General features: G+C 40.3%; 1 protein-coding gene across 9 annotated transcripts in view; it reads left to right on the top strand.

The window, feature by feature from the left end:
• QKI (QKI, KH domain containing RNA binding) overlaps positions 1–21,216 on the top strand; it is a 194,712-nt gene that overhangs the window by 138,923 nt on the left and 34,573 nt on the right. For all 9 annotated transcript variants that reach the window (XR_006104603.1, XM_042474590.1, XM_042474563.1 and 6 more), the window contains exon 5: positions 5,829–5,916. Coding sequence is in view for 8 of the 9 variants with exons in the window: in XM_042474590.1 (XP_042330524.1) it covers positions 5,829–5,916 (88 nt within the window). In the remaining variant the exon portion in view is untranslated. The remainder of the gene's footprint in view (positions 1–5,828; positions 5,917–21,216) is intronic.

Below are 21,216 nucleotides of genomic sequence, written 5' to 3'. Positions count from 1 at the left end.
GTAAAGCCACGTGAAGTGCCCAAATGTGCTGTTATGTGTGGTGAACGGAGGGGAATGGAGGGGGGTGGTTTGGGCCGAAAAGGAAGTCCTTTTGCCATCTGTCTAGGAAAATGCCCAAATGGCCTCCCTTTGATCATGCCTAAGAAAACATGCATTTATATTAACATTTTTTAAAAAGCATCAATTTTTTTTGCATGTCCTCCATTTTTATAAATGTGTCCTACATTTGAAATCGTTGTCCTACATTTGTCCCGGTTTGGAGGTCCTGACTTATGGCAACCCTAGCTGCAGCAGTGCAGTGCAGATCTTTGGAGGAGGCTGGGATGGCACACTGAGGCCCTCAAGCCCCAAGATGTCGAGGTCCTGACTTTGCCATCCCAGCCTCCTCTAAAGATCTGCACTGTACAGCTGCAGCCACGGTTCTGGGTGATTAGTAATGTTGCATCCATCCCAGTCTAAATAATAGCATTTAATTTTATGCAAGACTTGAAATATACGTGTGGGTTGGGTGCCCCCCCCCCCAATCCAGTATAGGAGAGAAGTGGAGTGCAAGATAGATTTCACAGTACTTCACTATCATGAACAGTTAGAGCAGGGGTAGGCAACCTTTTTGAGCCGGGGGCCGGGTTGCTGTCCCTTAGACAACTGGGGGGTGGGGGTGGCTGAACTCAAAATGGCGCCCGGAGCGGCACAGAAGCTGCAGCGGGGGCGGCAATCGGCGGCACGACCAGGCTTGGGCCGGTCCCAAGGCCTCGCTGGGCCAGATCCGGCCTGCGGGCCGTAGGTTGCTGACCCCTGAGTTAGAGTATGTCAAATATTTCTGATAACCAGCTCTAATATAAAGTTGTAAATAAAAATATGTGAAAAAAAGGAGCCCTGGTGGCGCAGTGGTTAAATGCCTGTACTGCAGCCATTCACTCAAAACCACAAGGTTGCGAGTTCAAGACCAGCAAAAGGGCCCAAGCTCAACTCAGGCTTGCATCCTTCCAAGGTCACTAAAATGAGTACCCAGACTGTTGGGGGCAAATTAGCTTACTTGCTAATTAGCTTACTTGCTGTTCACCGCTATGATCTTTGGAATAGCGATATATAAATAAAACAAATTATTATTATTATTAATATAATCCAGTTTGTCTTGGAAACTGCTAGCCATCATCAGGTTGGTTTTGCCAAACATTAAATTGCCTTGAGTATTGCTTATATAAATACCTAAAGGTACCAGATCCTGTCTGATCTGAGCTAAGCCTGGTCATCCCTGGTTAGTACTCAGATGGGAGGCCACCAGTAAGTACCTGGAGCTTTAGGCTATATTTTAGAGGAAGGAAAACATATCTTGAGTATTCCTTGCCTATGAAAATCCTATGAAACTCATGGGGTCACCGTATTCAACAGGCAATTTGAAGGCACATGCACACATTGCTTAAATATCAGCTAAGAAGCTTGCTGCTGGCAAAAAAGTTTAAAATAATTCTGTAAAAAAATAAACATGTGTTACTTATGATAGAATAGTTGCCTTTAATTCCAACACTGATCACATTCTTTAATTGTATTTGAAGTTTAATTTAGCTTCTAATTGGAAAAAGTGTGGTTATTTTTAAGAGAGAAAACCCTCTGAAATGGTTCATGAATTTTAAATGCTCAGCATATCTATATACTGTAGTTAATTACACCTTGCTATCAGACATGTTCCTGGCTAAATATTGGAGTTGGAGGATACATCTTGAGTAGCACTTCTTTTTTGTTTTGTTTCCTTTAAAAAAGTCTCATTTTTTACACAAATTTGATAAGAGTTTGCCATAGGAATATCTACTGTATATATGAGGTTTCTGTCTTTTGATCTTAAATTCTGTTTACTTTGTACTTCTCATGCATGGTCCCATTTAAGGAGAAAGGTGGGATATAAGTACAATAATAAACAGATAAATTCATACATAAATAAATGCATAAACAAATGGTAATCATTATGATGGTTATTAAGTTCGAGTGTTGTATGTCAAACATTCCCACCAAATAGAAAGAGAAAACTTTGAAATTGCACACTCAAATCCACTCAACTTGGAAACAGTTTATTGTGGTTCTAATGTACTGTTCATTTACCTTTTGGTTGAGGTACTGACATAATAGAATGATTGAAGTACTGACATAATAGTTTGCCTGCTTCCATGGGCATGTTCTTTTCACTGCCTCCTTAAAACATAGCTTTTTAGGGAAGTCTTTGAGCATGGCTGAGCACTTCTCAATTGTTCTCTATTTTTTCCAGGCCAGGAAAACAAGGGCCAAGCCCATGCTTTCCTGGCTTCGGTGCTTACCCTGGTTGATCCCTGGGTCAGCACGGGGCTGGGTCAGGTATTCACACATGTGTTCCCATGCCAACCTGGGACCAGAGCACAGCTCCTTACCTTGCTGGCCATTGAGCCAACTGAGAAGCCCCCCCCCCCCCATTTGCCCTGTCTGATGCAGAAACTGGGCACCTGGCTATACCCACATGGCCAGACGCCTTGTTTCCATATCGGATGGGGTAACTGGGGGGCTTTTTGATTGGATTAATAGCCAGTAAAGTAAGGAGCACAGGCAAGGAGATTGTCTGAATGGCTTGTTTTGCCACAGAATTTCTTAGAAACCCGGTGCAAAACCAGGAATATTTTATCATTGTGGTAAAGATTCTGGGGTCAGACTGTGCCTGGGCAGGCAGACTTGGATCTGATGCTGCCCAGGGAGTTTTGGCCTGTGTTGTTTAAACTAGATGACATGAAGCAAGGGGTGAAGCCGGACCTTTTGGTCCATGCAGACAACCCCTTAGTAGAGTTTAGTCCCTTTTTACAACATTGCTTTTTTTGGGTGGAGGGATACTTAAACTGAAGTCTGCTTGCTTTAATTATGGGTTTATTAGTGATGGTTTTATCATACTGTAGATCTGCATTTCAAGGCTTGGGTATGAATCTACAGGAACAGGTGCTGTTTTCGATACCATGATTTCAAACTTCGAAGTTTAACACTGGCACTTTGAATTAAGGCCAGAAATGAATTTTGTTGTCGTCGTTGTGTGCCCCCAAGTCATTTTTGACTTATGGTGACCCTAAGTCCATCCTATCATAGGGTTTTCTTGGCAAGTTTCTTTAGAGTGGATTTGCCATTGCCATCCTCTGAGGCTGAGAGAGTGTGACTTGCCCATGGTCACCCAGTGGGTTTTTAGGAGCCTGTAAATACTAGTGATTTTGTAGCACCTTTGAGACTAACTGAAATAAAGAAGTTAGGAGCATGAGCTTTTATAGATTTCAGTCTACTTCATCAGGGTGCAGATATTTTAAAGAAATAAATGGATAAATCCACATATGAAAATGTCATGCTTGAAGTTAACATAGCTACAGTTACTGAATATTGGTTGAAAGCTGTTAGACTGGCCTGTGGTTTATAGTAAGCAGCAGAGTCTGTTGGATCTTCCTGTGCACAATAATATTTCTTCAATGGGTTTTGAAGAGAACCATCAGCATTATTTCAATAAATCTGATACCAGAGAGAAGAAGAAAAATGTATAAATAAGCTCTAAAATCTTAGTACTGTACTGGAGACTTATAACAGGCAACAGACTCTTAGCACAGCGACTTCTAATTTTTTTTTTAATGTTGCAGATAGGAATATCTGGCTGAAACATTGGCTATTGCTATGGAGAATTATAGTTGTGAGAATAATTTTCTAGTAAATCTCTGTGAGTGTGTTTATAGCACATGTTGGTATATAGTTCATACAGTAAAACATTATTGAATTCAACAAGAAGCTTTGAGTCGTTCTCATTTATGTCAGATACAAGGCTTAAGCCAGTTATGTTAATTTAAACTGAATAATAAAAATGATGCTTACAGACCTTATAGATGGTTGTTTAAAGCAGCTTCCTCTCAGAACATGATTTGATTCCTTAATATCAGGTAGTCTTTTAAAAAATCTTCATTGTTCTTTTGTACTCATTGCTTACAGTAGATGATAATGCCATAGAGATATCTGAACTTTAAGACATTGTATGGACATTAGGTAATTGTAAGTTGTAATAAATAAATAAAATTATACAGTCAACCCTCCACATTTGCAGCGTTGACTTAAATGGTTTTCATTATTTGAGGATTTAATTAATATGTTCACTCTAAGAATCCCTAGGTCCTCCAGAGAAATTCTGCTGGAAATTGACCATAAAGTTGTGCCGGAGGATCTAGACATTATTAGAGAAAACGCTTCTCTGGGCATTTGTAGGTCCTTCAGCATGATTCTATGGTCAACTTTTGGCAGATGTTGACCAAAGAGTTGCACTGGAGGACCTGGAGTTTCCTAGAGAGGTGGTCTCTTAGGTTAAAAAACTGTGTTTTTCTATTTGCAGGTTTTCCACTTTCATGGAGGTCATGTGCCCCAACCCCAGTGAATGTGGAGGGCCCACTTAAAGTGTGTTTTTGTACCATTTGATACAAGTCTCTGAGTAGAAAATCATAAGAGAGCGATACAAAATTCATGAGTTTAATAGTGAAGATAACAGGGAAAAGTTGCTGTCCTTGTGCAGTAAAAACAAAACAAAAAAATAAAATAAATAAAAAATAAACCTCCAAACATTATCTTGTTAGAAGTGATTGGATTGCTAAAGCTATGACATTCAAAAAGAGATTTGGGAACTGTGTAAAATGAGATTTGAGCATCAGTGAATGCTTGGCTATGTAGCCTAAAAATATGCAAAATAAAATTTAAATTGATTCAGAGCCCTGATATGAGTAGAATTATCTGTTACTGTGGTAGGCTATTTCATCTTTTCCTATGGCTAAATCTGGGACTGGAAGTGTATTGCAAATATGAAGACATTTTAAGCAAAACATTCCTATTTGCTTAGTTTCAATACCCATAAAGTTATCATGCAGAATACAAGTTCACATTTCACCTTCAATACATCTTCAAAATGAATACAAGCACAAACTTATACAGCTGATTATTTGTAATTTTGAGATCTGTTAACATGACCAAATAATGTATAGCACATGTGTATAGAAGTGTGCATATTAAAGTTAAAGCAGCTGCCTGTGACATGTAAATTCCAAATGGGAAAATGGCTACACATGGACATGAATAGTAACTTTGAAAAGATGAGCCTGTAGATTTCTGTGACATTTTTCCAAATATGCCATCAGTATCTGTTGCTTGCTTTCACAAATGGAAGCCAGATTCAGCTCCTACTTTGCAGACTTTGACAAGGCTGGTCATAATGTTTCCCTTTTCAGATTCTTGTAACAGAAAGTATGGAAGAGAGCATTTTGTGCAAGAGGTATTCTAATTTTAAATTGTATAGAGAGAGTTGGGATGTATGCTCTTACTGTTGCTTCTTTTATTTCCAACCCCTTTGTGTTGTTGGAAAAATTTGCAAAGGAGCTGTAGCTGTTTGCAGTTGAACACGGTTAATTGAGAATTGTGGCTTATCAAAGCTCCCAGTATCATGGACGTCTGCATGATTGCAGCACCTTTCCAGACATTCCATGTGGAACAAACAGGGATAGAGCATGCACTTATTGCTCACTTTATAGTGGTTTGAAACAACAGCCTGCATTGAACTTCCATTTGATACAGTTCTGTGTTATTGGAAGCATTAGTGTATATAAGATAGGGAAGCATTCATTAAAGAGAGTTGAGAAGAACACTTTCTTGAATTTGGGACAAATGTCATGAGAGTAGAGCGGAATCAGAGGATGTTTCCATTATGCAAATATGTTTCCATTTCATATTTTGCTTAGAATGTGTTAAGCTCTTTTCAGCTGTGCTAATATTGTAAACTATGATTCTAATAATCTGCTTCATTTATGCAGGCAGAGGGAGAAGATAGCCTTAAAAAGATGCAGTTGATGGAACTTGCAATTCTCAATGGCACTTATAGAGACGCCAATATCAAATCACGTAAGTACTACAGAACTGTGATCTTCTGCATGTGAGGATGCTTATAAGTTGCTTGTTGTTCCTGTATACCAAATAGAGTAGACAAAATACAGTCTGAATTCTGAATTTAGCCAATGGTCCTTCATTTACTTTGACATTTTGTGGCTGTTCTAGTTTGTTGCTGCCCATACAGAGTATCTTCTATAGATGTGCTTCACTTGTCCTGCCTTACTTTCCAAAGCATGTGTGTTTCCAGTTCATAATTCATATCAGCAGGTGTGGCATTGTGACACTAGAACACTTAAAGTGTGATGGTATCATTCAGAGTTAGCAGACTCTGTTAATGAAAGTGGAGGAATTATACATGTTTTCTGTGCATATCTTATCTTGCCTTAATGAAGGTTCCTATTTTCTGGTCTTTTGAGGAGAATTTTCTCCATTTGAGTGACTTCTATACAACAACAATAACAACAACAATAATAAAGATTTATTTCTAGCCTGCCCAATCACGAAGAATCCAGGCGGGTTACAACAGTAAAATACATCAAATTACAATAGAGTTAAAAAAAATCAAACCCTAGACCTGCCCCCCCCCATTCCCAATACTAAAAGAGAATTAAACAGTAATAGTATAAAAACATTAAAAACATTAAACAAAAAATAGGCAGAAAGATAGGCGGGGAAGAATAGACAGAGGGGACATATACAGTGGTACCCCGGGTTACGAAATTAATTCGTTCCGCCGCCGCTTTCGTAACCCGAAATAGTTCGCAAGCTGAAAACCCCATAGGCGCTAATGGGGAAAAGCCGCGATTTCGTGTGAAATAGCGCCGAAAAGCACCAAAAATTTTTTCATAACCCGAAAAAACCTTCGTAACCCGGAACAGTTTTTTTAAATGGATTTTTTTCGTAACCCGGAAATTTCGTAAGGCGGCGCATTCGTATCCCGGGGTACCACTGTATCTCTATATCTGGGGAGTGTAACTAAGTTGGAAAGGCCTGCCGGAAGAGATCCGTCTTAAGTGCTTTCTTAAAAGTGTCAGAGTGGAAATATGACGGATCTCCTCCAGCAGGTCGTTCCATAGTTTTGGAGCAGTAATAGAAAAGGCCCTCTGGGAAACTGATGTTAGCCTAGATTTTTTTTGGCTGTAGTAGATTTCTTCCAGAGGACCTTAGTGTGTGGGACGGACAATAGGGAAGAAGGCGTTCCAAGTACTCTGGGCCCAAGCCATGTAGGGCTTTAAAGGTAATCACCAACACCTTGTACTTTGCCCGGAAACTAATAGGCAGCCAGTGCAGGGACTTCAAGACCGGTGTTATATGGTCATTCCTAGATGATAGCCATGTAGGCAGAGGCTGCTTGTGTGAGTTCTGACTGTGGAATTAGTATCTAGAGGAATGGAAGATCCTCATAGTTTAATACCATCTGGTATCTGTAAATATCTGTTTGTTTGTTTGTTAAAAACATGTTTAAGATAACTAAAACATATTATGTGTAATGTGTTGCATGTTTACCACATACAACCTCTCCAATTTTTATCTGTGAATTGACTTTTCCTATAGTGTAGGAATGCATCTTTGTGCAGGTTGCTCTTTCCACTAACTGGTAGGCAGGGCCCAGATGATATGAACTGTACACAAAACCATATGATCACAAGTCCCTTCCAGTTCTGGTACTGCCTAGCTCTGGTCAGATATGACACTGATTTCTGCTAATTTCAAAGCCACATACCTCACTTCAGCTTTTCCTTCTTCCACAAATGCTTCTACTTCCGCCTTGCTTCCTTCTTGAACCAAACAGAGGAAGGAGAGCCATCATTTGTGCATGGAGACATAATCAGAAATATTTTATATGGAGAGGTATTGGAACTATTTGCTGACATCTCTTAGGACGTCTAGGACTGGTGAAAAAACCTTTTTGAAGCAAAGCACACTGAAGCAGTGTGGCTACCTCACTATCTTAAATTCAACTGAGTCCCTGCTGCATCCTGAAGAATTGCAAGCAGAAGCTGCAGATTCACATTCTAATGTCTGAGCTTCGTTGGCTGAGGAATGCAACTCAAGAAAGAAAAAGGGTACAAATGCTGGATTCAGATGCTCCCCACCTTTCTGATAAGCAGGGCAAGGTTTACAATATATGTCCAGAGCTGTGTATGACCTTTCTACCGCAAGCAACAGGGTGGCCTGGGGAGTGAGAGAACCGTCCTTGAGGACCGAGCCCAAGCTGTGGACAATTTGATGCTAGGTCACCATATCACTGGAGAAAATCAGATCACATTTCCTTCTGCATCTTCTTTTCCTTTCCTTTCCTGAACTTTCTGTGGTGGCTGCTGCTATCCAGATTACCATTCTGTGGAAGGATGGCTACCTATTCAATTCATATTGGGAATCCCCAGACCAGCAAACACAGGAAAGAAAGGCCTCACACAGAATCTGTTGGATTTACACAATACCCTTCAAACTCTCACCACTGAACACGGTGGTACTCAAGTTTCTATTCTAAAACTACTGTTTTTCTTTGCAATTGTATTAGTGCACACTCTATACAAATGGTAGTACCCTTTCCATCATAAAGGAACTCTGCATATTCCATCTTTCATTTCATAAATTATCTAAGTGTTCCTTCCATCACTCTGTTTATACCATCCACATATATATAGAAAAGGAATGGCATATCCCAGATGTGCAGTGGCAGTTAAGGGCAGGGCAGTTAAGACAAAGTTTAATTGCAACAATTTTTTACCAGTCAGGCTAGTGGCATCCAAAGTAATCCTAGATTGATAAAGTGCATATCCTTGTGTTGTAAGGGATCTGACTTTGGTGTGTTTAAATGGATAGGGACTCATTCTACAAGAAGTGAGACAACATCAACTGCCTTCATCACTAACACTGCCCTACTAGACATTAATAGAGTGGCCAAGTGGTCATCTCAGTATGGTAATCCATCCATCACTACAAGTTGGACTTCCCTGTATCAGACATAAACAGCCATATGGTCCTTGGTACATTGATCAGGTCACCATTATAAGCATATTTGCATTTTCTGACACAGTGTTTCAATAGGTAGGTATATCAACTAGTATTTGCAGAGAAGAGTCTAGCACAGTGATGGACCCACTCCAGATTCTGGATATCCCACCCAACGATACTTTCCACCTTTGGCAAAAGGAGTGTAGGGGTTACCATGATAAGTTCACTTTGATCTGTTTATGGAAAAGATCCTATCCACTCAAGAGACTTTTTCTTCCAAGAAGGGTTGGATGAGACCAATTTAACATACTCAACACTGTTCTATCCGCCCTTCTAGAACTGTCTTCCCCTTTAACTGACAAGAATTATATGTACAAGACAAAACAACCTCAGATCAGCTGTAGACCAGTCACACTGAAACTGGCAGGGTCTTGCTCCCATAGATGGGTTACCTATGTTTCAGATCATCTAAGCCCTATCTACTAGAGTAAGTGAGAGGACAACCTAAGCACGTGTACTGTCCATCAACTGTAGAAAATTATCATGATACTTCAAGAATTCCTATTATTTACATCATGATCTCCCCCACCCCACCTCACCTCACTCCACCGCCAGTTCTTAGTTTTGTTCAGCATGTTTTCATGAACTGTGTGTATTAAGGGTTATATTCAAACTAAAAGCCTAGTTCTTGCTAACTAGTTAAGATTTCAGTCATGTTTGAAACATGATTAATAAAGCAAATGCTTGATACTTTGAGGATAAGAATAGTCACCCTGATCAGTAATTGATCAGTTATCTCACATAACAAACCTAAAAAGGACATAATGCAAACAGATTAGTTCATTTTATCAGCTTTGATATACAGATGATCCAGAAAAGTAATAATAATTTTATTTTTACCCTGCCTTTCCATAGAAATGATCAAGGCGGCTTACAAAGGTTAAAAACATTACAATACAGGATAAAACAGTTACAATATAAGGTTAAAAACATTGCTACAGGGGATAGGAACAGGAATCACTAAAATACACATGTCAAGGGCAAGAAAAGGAAAAAAAATCAATTTACGATAGTCTGGGGTCAAGAGGAAAAGGACAAGGGGCAGAGAAAGAACAATTAACTAAGGTGGGAAGGCCAACCAAAATAAATGCGTTTTTAAATTTTTCTTAAAAGAAGCTAATGAAGCGGCGGAGCTCTACAGGGAGCTTATTCCAAAGAGAAGGGGCAGCGATGGCAAAAGCCCTCTGTGAGGTCTTCACAAAATGTGACCTAGGGACCTCCAACAAATTTTTCCCGGATGGACGAAAGTAAGGCTTTCTAGTATATTAATGGGATCAAAAATTGTTCTTAGCCTTTGATCAGGAATACCAAGTGCTTTGGAGGTTCCAAATGTATGTACTGTATTTAAAATACAGCTTTATTAAAAGTTCACAGAGTGAAAACTTGTCCATCCATCCAACCGCACCCCATCCCGTTTTTACACACACACACACACACAACACTTTATTGGTTTTAATGCAAACAATCTAATAATAATAAGTTTTATTTTTAAACCGCTTTTCCGCGATGATCAAAGCGGTGTACAAAAATTGCAATACATAATAAAACTTTTAATAAAAACATCCCAATTATACAAATTAAAACCATCACATCAAAACCAAGCCAGCTGAATATGGTCAATAATACAATACATATAGGGGGGAGTCACATGATCTCAAGGGACATCGGGGAAGGCTTGCTGAAACAAGAAGGTCTTGAGTTTCTTTTTAAAGAGATCCAGGGAGGTGATGGAGCAGAGCTCGTCGGGAAGGGTGTTCCAGATCTTAGGGGCCGAGATGGAAAAGGCCCTTTGGAGGTTGACACATATCTCGTTGTTGGGATCCTCAGCAAATTCTTCCCGACTGACCTAAGTGTGCGGGGCAGATTATATGGGGAGAAGCGTCCTCCAAGTACCCTGGGCCCAAGCTATTTAGGGCTTTATAGGTTATAACCAACACCTTGTATTGTGCCCGGAAGCGAACAGGCAGGCAATGGAGATCTTGCAAAAGTGGTGTTATATGGTCGGCCCTGGAGCATCCAGTGACCAACCTAGCTGCCATATTCTGCACTATCTGAAGCTTCCGAGATTGGTACAAGGGTTCCCCATGTAGAGCGCATTGCAGAAATCCAACCGAGAGGTTACCAGAGCATGTACCACTGTTTCAAGGTCCCCTCGGTCTAGGTAGGGTCGCAGCTGGCGTATCAGCCGAAGCTGGTAATAGGTGCTTCTGACCGCCGCATCCACTTGAGAAGTCAACTGGAGCGACGAGTCCAAAAGCACCCCCAAACTGTGAACTGAGTCCTTCAGAGGGAGCGTGACCCCATTCAGGACAGGTGGACAAATTTCACCACCTGGACCGGGAGAGCCTATCACAAGTACTTCCGTTTTCTCTGGATTCAAACTGAGTTTGTTTTTCCTCATCCAGCCCATTACCGACTCCAAGCAGGCATTTAGAGGAGAGATGCCATCCCTAGTCACTGCATCAGTCGGAGACACAGAGAAGCATATTTGGGTGTCATCAGAGTACTGATAACACCGCGCCCCGTGTTTTTGGATGATCTCTCCCAGCGGTTTCATGTAAATGTTGAATAGCATGGGGGACAGAATGGCTCCTTGAGGGACACCAGATGTAAGTTCCCTCTTATCAGAGCAGGAGTCCTCCAGCTGCACCATCTGGAATCTACCCGAGAGGTAGGAACGGAACCTCTGGAGTGCAGTGCCTCCGATACCTAATTCCCCCAGGCGTTCCAGAAGGATACCATGGTCAATGGTATCGAAAGCTGCTGAGATGTCCAAAAGCACGAACAGGGACACGCTTCCCCTGTCCATGCCCAGACGGAGATCATCGACCAAGGCGACCATGGCAGTCTCAACTCCATAGCCCACCCAAAAGCCGGTTTGAAATGGGTCTAGAAAATCTGTTTCTTCCAAGATCCCTTGAAGCTGGAAAGCAATTGCTCTCTCGATCACCTTTCCCAAAAAAGGCAGCAGTGACACAGGCCGATAATTATTCTGAATCAGGGGGTCCAGGGAGGGCTTTTTTAGCAGAGGTTTTACTACTGCAGATTTTAAGCTAGATGGAAAATGCCCCTCCCTGAAAGATGAATTAATTATACGGCATAACATAGAAGTTACCGCCGTTCCCCCCTGGGCCGCCAGCCATGAAGGACAGGGATCGAGAGTGCATGTTGTTTTCCTAACACTTCGGAGAATCTTGTCCACTTCCGTGGTGCTCACAAACTCAAAGTGATCCAGTTTAATGGAGTCCATGGAAGCTCTGGAACCCTCTCTTACAGGATCTGGAGAAATACTGGCGTTGAGATCAGCCCTCGGCCGAGAGATTTTATCCACGAAGAAGTTGTTAAATTCGTCACAGCAGGCTTTCGATGGTTCTAAAATAGGGTTCAGGGAGGGGGGCAGTTGTGTCAGCTCCCTCACTACCCTGAACAGCTCTGCCGGACGCGACTCTGTGGACGCAATACGTGCAGCATAAAACGAATGTTTTACTGCACTTATTGCCACTCCGTAAGCCTTCAAAAGAGACTCAAGGAGTGTCTTGTTGGCTAAGTGCTGGTGTCTTCGCCAGTTGCGCTCTAGTCATTGCACGGCCCGCTACCTTTCCCTGAGATCTTCCGTGTACCAGGGTTGCTTATTGGAAGCAGGCCGGAAAGGATGCTTGGGAGCGATACTGTGTATAGTCCTGGAGAGATCTTTATGCCAGATGTTAGTCAGGGCATCAACAGAGTCGCTGTCAGTTCCAACCATATTGCCCTCTAGGGCTTCTTGCCCTAGAGTAATTCTACTTCACAATTAACATTAAAATTTAGAGAAAAGAAAAAAAGATATACATGTATACACACACACTTATATTTAAGCTAAATTAATTAAAACAACATACTAAATGCTATACTGAAACATTAAAATAAAATCATATGGATTACACTTGATTATTATGTACTAATTTCTGGAATTATTAGAAGATTTTGTATTCAACAGCTTACTCTTGTCATTAAATATCTGTTTATGGTGCACTGTGGCCTGGACACTATTTCTTTATGGCATAGTGATTGGGAACTGTCTTTTTAGATGATCTTACTTTGGTCTTTGAACATGATAGTCAACCTACTTTTTAAAATGATTTTAATATTTTTCTCATAGCCTAAGCATACTCCTGTACACCAATGAGCACATACTGTATAGAGTGCCTTTCCTTCATGAGGGAAATGTTTTCTTGCCTTGTTCAGATTTGTTTGTGAGGTCTAATGGCACACACCTCAGTTGCCTGCCAAGGATAATGCTGGTCCTCAGATGCTCCACTGCCAGATAGGTGGCCTTGATCTGACTTGACCAGGAATGGAGTGCAGTAACAGGTTTTGTTGCAGGCTGGCCTTGCTGAGTCCTTGGCACTCCTCTAAGACATTTGGTAAAATTGAACTAGTGAAATCAAGGACTGCCAGCATTATTGCGAGCAGTTGTCATGTCATCACTATAGTAGAATTGTCAAGTAGAGTGTTTTACTTTCTCCTTTAAGGAAGACTAGAAACCATTCTGTTATGTAAGAAGATAAAGGAACACACTAAAAGAAAGGCTTCATTCTGCCTCTGGTGATACGAGACAGTGAAAATCATGTACTCCTATCAGCATAGTGTTCTTCCTGGTTATATTTAAAATGTTTTAAGCTTATTATAGTGTTGGTAGAGCAGAATTAATACTTGAGACTTGGCATTAGCTGATGATGTATTTTGATAGAGATACAAATACTGATAACATAGTTTGAAGCAGGAGCAGCATTTTCTCTTCAAGCGAGACTGTATCTCAGTGGTAGAGCCTGTTCTTTCCATTCTGAGGGCTTTACATATGATTCCCTAAAACTCTGAGGAAAAAGAAATTGAGAAACTAGACTTGAAAAGACTTTTTGCTCAAAGTGGTTGTTTTTCATGATTACATAAGGTTGAGTGAAAGGCATACTGGGGGAAGTATGGAAGTCTCCAGTTGGCAATCTGCTACATTTCTGTACTGGGTACAGGAGATTTTTTACTACCGTATATGCTTGACTATAAGTCGACCTCATGTAAAAGTCGAGGGCAAGTTTTGGGGTCAAAATAATGGATTTTGCTATGACCCGTGGATAACTCGAGGGTAACATTTAGGGGCATATAGCAAAGAGTCTAAAAGATGAAGCAAAGCAAAACAATATTAAAGAACTTACAAAAATCCAGCAGACATAACTCTTTGTGCTTAGTCTCAAGACTGGATGGATGAGTGAGTAGAAGGGGATGAGTGCTTCACATATTATGCTCTTGCTTTTCACAAGGAAATGGTTCCTTCTTTTAAGTTAAAATTAAGATACAGTACAATACTTACATTGACCCATGGACAAGTCAAGTTAGGTTTTTGGGGTCAATTTTTTGACCTAAATTTCTAGACTTATACATGAGTATATACAGTAGTTTTTTTTTTAACCAATCAGAAAGGCTGATGGAGGGGAGACATCTCCTTCACCATTCTGTTTGGTTTCTCTCCTGAATTATCCATCTCTTCAGCCCTTAAAGCAGGATAGTAATATTTTATAAAGATTTTATTAGCTTATTTCCAAAGCTGGCCTAACACCATGGAGCTAAGCCTGACTTCACTGTTAAAGCTGACAGCAACAGTCAAAATGGGCCAACAGTGTAATTCATTAGGCTACTTCATAATATGTCAGCATTCTCCATAATCCATGAGGTTGGCTAAGGTTCTTCATTTTGTAGCAGCTCTGTTCACGTGTTTGTATTTATTTCACAGCATGTGCCAACTGTGCTACAAATGTAGCCACAGCTACCACATGATATAGCACAGATTTTGTGCTAATAGCAGAGAGGGGGAATAATAACAATGATTCAGCTATAATTTTTTTTCTGCTTTGTATCTCCAGTTCTGCAGCTGGTGCAAAGATAAAATTCTGATCAGGATACTAAAAACCTGGCTTATAGAAGGCATACTGTTTAAAATTTATCTAGGCATAGCATTTTATAGTAAAACAACCCATGTAATATTAGCATGGTGTCTGCTGTCTTGTTTCTAGTAGCTCAGAAAATCACACTACAGCGGTAACCAGCTATTATCTTCCCTTCTTTCATGCCAGTATGAGTAGAGCAGAGGAGGGCTTTACAGCACCAAGATCAAACCCCAATCTGGATTTGGTCCTTTACCAGAAGAGAATGTCTTTTCCCCAAAATGTTGTGTGCCTTTTTTCTCCTGCGTTCTAGGGAAAATTGCTAGTTAATCACACATGCTTTTTACAGATGTTGACACTTGAGCTTATAGGCAAGTCTACTGTGGCCTGGTTAATACTCTCCCTTAAAGGACACAGTGCCAGTTTATCAGAACCATAAATCCAATCTTTGCTCAGACATTCCATCTGTTGTTGGGTGTCATCTTTGAAATGTCAGAAACTTATCTGTACTCAGTCTTGGCACAGTTTATTCTCCTAACTTTTCTTGGGACCAACTGTGGCAGTGGAAGTATGCATTGTTTATGATCTGGCTACATGTAGCCTAACGAGATGTGCAAGCTTTTTTGAGTTCTATACCATGTCCCAGTGGAATGTAGCATGGGAAGAAGTGGCAACCAGATCTAAAACATTATGAATACAGGGGTACCCCGGGTTAAGAAATTAATTCGTTCCGCCGCCGCTTTCGTAACCCGGAATACTTCGTAAGGCGAAAAAGCCATAGGCGCTAATGGGGAAAAGCCGCGATTTCGTGTGAAATAGCGCCGAAAAGCACCAAAAATTTTTTCGTAACCCGACATAACCTTCGTAACCCGGAACAGTTTTTTTGAATGGATTTTTTTCGTAACCCGGAAATTTCGTAAGGCGGCGCATTCGTATCCCGGGGTACCAGTGTAGTGACATGTCTGTCCAGTCTGTGTCTGTGCATTTCTTTCATACATTAGCCCCCTGCTTGAAATAATACTAACAACAAGTTTCTAAATGTATGATACCAAAAACTGATCTATAATTCACTTTGCCACTGATTTATTTTTCTGCCTGATTGGCCCCAAAACTTTGGGTATTGGAAAATTAGATATAGACTGAAGAAAAGGCAGTGAGCTTGACGTAGTTCTGTAGACCAGTCTGCTCTGGAGCACTCCAGAGTTTCTGTCTTTTGGGAACAAACTCTTGATATCTTAAGCTTTGAGAAGAAAATATGACGGGTGAAGCAGACTGGTAGCTTTGATTGGCTGAGGACCACTGACTGGACTGCCTGCTTTTAAAGTGGGCCGCTGCTGTGGTTCCAGACAAGCTGCTGGCAAACAGCAGCTTTTCAATGCTTCTTTTGCCAGCAGTCTCGGGCCAACCTAGGCGGCCCCAGAGCAGCTTCCAGCTGCGTCAGGTGTATGTGTTGTCTGCACACCACACTCCCAAAGCATCTGGAAGACCCACTTTTTGGCCCATCTGTTTCGGATGAGACTCTTATCAGCTGTTCAATGATGTGGCTGCATATTTTGGAAATAAGCCATAGAGGTTGTCCTAGGATATCACACATGTCTGGTAGGATCTTTCAACTTTAATAGATTTGTGACTTACAGAGATGAAGTTTTTTTTCAGTGTCATTATCATGACAAATGGCAGGAAATCTCCCAGTTTTTGCAGTTTATTGGAGACTTGTGAGAAAGAAAATTGGCAGTTTAGATCACCTACTGTATTCCTTTGTAAATCAGCTTGGTAATGCTGTAGATATATAGGCATTTTTCTTTTCTTGGTGAGGCAAATCAACATATAATAAACTAGATGGTTAAGGACTACTGTTTTCTGTAGGGAATGAATCAGATGGCTGAGGCTTTTTCATACTCATTTCAGATGAAGTGACTGCACTTTATATTCCAGTTGCTTTTGACATCTGTAGATCTTTCTAAATGGCGATTTGTACAAAAGAATGTGCCCAAATGGCACCCTGTTTCATGTTGTATGTTTCTATGTGAATGTGTTTGTAAGATGTATTTTGTATGTGACATAAAGAGAAGGAGCAGGAATATGAGGCCAGTCCTGAAACATCTATACATTAGTCCTTACGGATTTTTTTTTATTTTTTTAATATTGTGACTTCATTATGCTGCCTTTCTCCCATAAAGGGGCCCAAGGCAGCTGACAAGATAAAAACATTCTAAATACTTTATGGTAAAAATTTTAAGTGATTTGGGGTTTTTGACAGCTTAGGACAAGAAGGTGCCATGCAGCCTAAGAATCTGGAAGCTGCACCAAAAGCTGCACTCCAGTGCTTAGGAATGGAGTGTGGCTTTGGTGCAACCTCCGGACTCTTAGGACCCATGCATCATTTAAATAGCATGCCTCCAAAGAGACCCGAAGCAGCTTTATTTTGGCAGTCTGTAACAGGCCTATGTTACCTTAAGTGCAATTTGAATAGGAATTTGGCTTTTCTTTTTTAAAAAAATAGTCCTAAAAATAAAGGCAAATGGTTTGTAATCTTTTTTAAAAAAATATTTAAATGAATTATTTCTTCCCAAATATGTTTTCTTAGGATTGCAGCCTAAATATTCTGATTTGAAGTTATTCTCTTTCCTTTTAACCAGAGTTAACATTTATAGGCTAAAGGAGAAAGGATTGCTCTTTTTTATGTTCAGTTTGAGTGACATGCTTCTCCTTCATACTTGTGCAATGTCTTCTTTCAGATAATGAAGGAATAGGTTCAAGGTCATATTCTGATAGGGCAGTGGAGCCAGGAGCAATAGGGCACTGAAATCTCACACATCTCTGCTACATATGCTTTGGTGTGCTCTCAGGAAAAAAAAGGTAGGCAGAATTTAAGGCCACTTTTTATGGTATGAGAAATTAATTGAGAATTTTTCCATCGCTACTTCCCCTTTTCAAAATATAGAGAAGGAGCAAACAAAGCAAAGTTTAATTAAAACATTTAATACATGTAAATTATTAATATTATTTTTATAAAATATAAATCTATTTTTAAGAGTGCATCCTGGTTAGATTTGACAAAAGTTGAATCAAGACCGATTTGGTACAAAGCACTGGATCCATATTATATGTGCATAACAGGGCTTGCAAAAGCAAATTTCTCTGCCTTCCCCTGCTTGGGATAGCTTTCTCTTGAAAATGCTACATACATGTTTAGGAACTCTGTGGAGAAAGAATTAAGCAGAATCACTTTCCATGACTGGAGCTCTCATTTGTGGACGGCACCTCTGCTTGAACTGGAAGATAACATTCTATGGACTCACAAATTTATCCTGGTTTAGCAGAAAAAAAGTTATTTCTGTAGCAAGTGTCTCTGACGTAATAGGGGGAATATCCATTTGTTTTGATTTCTTCCTGCTTTGAATATTTTTTTTAAAGCACAGGTTGATTTTTGTAGCCATTACGCTAATTGTGCACATTTTCCTGCATATTTCAACTAATGTATACCTTTTTCTATGCATTTTTCCATAATTTGCAAGCAGTTACCATCTTATGCTTTTTGTTTTCTAATTTGTTAATATTTGTACAAGTTCATTGATTAGAGGACACTGACATAAAAGTGTAAAAATCATTGAATTCTCCCTGAATGTGTTTCATTCAGGAAGTGCAGGTTAGGTTGGTTGGTATTAAAATGTGAACCAAATAAATTTCTCCCTCCCTCTGTTTCAGTATATTGCAGAATACCTTCCATTTCCCAGGGGGAAAAGTAGGAACCTGTCTCCTCATGCCCTTGAAAATTAAAGAGAATGGCAAATGGTGCAGTTAGCTTAGTCTTCCATAACCCTCATTCTCCTGCTACTAGCATCTGCTTTCAAAACAAGGGTTAAACTGCAAAGGGAACAGAATCTTTCCTTCTCTTAGAGAAAACCACTCCAGAATTTCATTTCTTGCTTGCAGCATTTCCCATTCACAAACCTCTATTTTGAAATTCTTTTACTGCTTTTTGACATTTTAATCAGCTTTCAGAGGACAAAACCAAGGGGTTTTCCTCATCTCCCATCTAGGCAGTCACTCAATATGCAGTCACACTTCCCTCTTTAAAATAAATAAATAAAATAAAAGTACCTGCAATCAAAATGCAGTGGATGGTCAGTAGGTATGCTGTGGATGTGGTTTAGATGCCCTTTTCTTACCAGTGATCAATGAGAAGAAGAGGTAGAAGCAGAGAAGCTCCCCCCACCACCACATTTTTCAGTGGAGTAGCCTGGTTTCTGAGTCTTTCTCTGACACATACATACACACACAGGCAAATTAATTGCTACTTCAGCTGATGCTGTTCATCTGCTAGCAATTACTTAAGCCTGTCCCAAATCAGTAAGTTCTCTCCCACCACAAGGAAAGAAAGGCCTTTTTTTAACCATAGGACTGCCTGTAATTTATATTTCCGCAGGGAGGAGATCTGTGGGCATGCATGTATATGTGCACGTATACCAAACTAGGAAAATGGGTGATAACTAGGTTTTTGACTGCCATCAAGTCGATTTTGACTTATAAACAAAGGTGGCCCTATGAATGAAAGGCCTTCAAGCCACACTATCACCAACAATCCTGCTCCAGCCTTGTAGACTGACTGTGGGCAGTGCCAAATGCTGCGTATGATAAAGGTTGAGTGCTGATGGAGGCTGCAGTGCTGGAAAGATTATGAAGGTGTGATAGGGAAGAGAGCAGTCTCAATTGCATGGTACTTTTGAAAACAATGCTGTTTTATCGAAGAAGTCACTAGTGCAATAAGGCCCTAAATGATGTGTCTTCTTCATTAATAGTATGTATGTGCTGAATTCTAGTAAGAGGATAATGCTGATGAAAGGAAGCAAAAGAGACTGCATTGGTGAAACAGTTCTCCATATAGAATACATACTACTGTACAACACCAGTGAGAGATTAAATATGATGCAGCCAATCTCTCCCCAACAGCTTGCTGCACTGAGATTTCAGTATTCAGGAAAAGAAGGGAGAACAAAACCCTTGCCAATGCCATTCAGAACTTTCTTCCAGAAATGTGCTCCCAGAAGCCTAATCTCATTGCAAACCTTCCTCCAACCTTTCCTGCTTGCTAATATCAAAATACTTTCTCACCTTTTTCCTGTTAACAAGTGTGCTATACTTTCCTCTCAATTCATTCCATTCAGCTGGACTGTCAAGGCAATTTTTATAACATTGGGCAGGGACGTAGCCAGGATTTTGGGAAGGGGCGGTCAAGACTAAGTGCCACCATTCTGAGAGGCTAAGAGCCCCCCCCCCCCAAACACAAAAAGAGGGTCGAGCGTTTACCCTTGACACCTCGATGGCACCACTTTAACTTCCGTTACGGCTTCGTGCTATAGAATTTTGGGATCTGTAGTTTTGAGGACCTGTTGAGTCATCTGTCAGGTGCCACAACAAACTACAAATCCCAGCATTTCACAACATGGAGCCAAGGGCAGTTAAAGTGGCATCAAACTGGATTATTTTTTCAATGCAGATGCAAACTGAGTCCTTCCTCTGAAGGTGTTTACATCAGATATATTCAGCTCGATAAAGCAAAGTGCAGCTGCTCGAGCAATGAGCGGCAGCCACTCTGTTCATGCTCAGAGACACTCTGCTCATCTATCTATCTATCTATCTATCTATCTATCTATCTATCTATCTATCATAATTTTTAATTCCAAGCCATTATACGTTCCTTTCTTTTTATAATAAACAAACTCCTTTAAGAGAATCCTATTTTGGGAGAAAGGCAGGGTATAAAATCAATCAATAAAAAATTATAGTGCAATAGTCCATCAGTGCATGGCTTACATTATAAGACTTTATACATTTAAAAACAATTAAAATCACAGTAGGCTCAGAGTGCTATAGAAGCATGGAATCATAGAGTTGGAAGAGACCCCAAGAGCCATCCAGTCCAACCCCATTCTGCCATGCAGGAACTCCCAGTCAAAGCATCCTCAACAAATTATGTAATGGAGGTGTCCATCTACATTGTAGAAAGATATACTATAGATTAATGCTATGGAAAACCACCACCTTGAGTCTGTATATTGGGAGAAAGGTGGGATATAAGAAAATAACAACAACAACAATATCTGGGTATTGTAGTTTTGTGAGACATTTAGCATTCTTTGTCAGAGAGCTCTGGTGGCACAACATACTACAAATCCCAGGATTTTCCATAGCATTAAAGTAGTGTCGAACTGGATTATTTCTGCAGTGTGCAGCCTTCCTGGAGCAGGGCCATAGGACTCCACAGCCCCAATTCATCATCTTAGATTGATTCCATATATTAATTAATTAATCATAAAATCATAGAGTCAGAAGAGACCCCAAGAAGGGCCATCCAGTCCAACCCCATTCTGCC

Source organism: Sceloporus undulatus, chromosome 1 (assembly GCF_019175285.1).
Source record: "Sceloporus undulatus isolate JIND9_A2432 ecotype Alabama chromosome 1, SceUnd_v1.1, whole genome shotgun sequence".
Classification (NCBI taxonomy): domain Eukaryota; kingdom Metazoa; phylum Chordata; class Lepidosauria; order Squamata; family Phrynosomatidae; genus Sceloporus; species Sceloporus undulatus.
The sequence above is the reverse complement of the archived record's forward strand: the minus strand, read 5'-3'. Positions and strand labels throughout refer to the sequence as shown.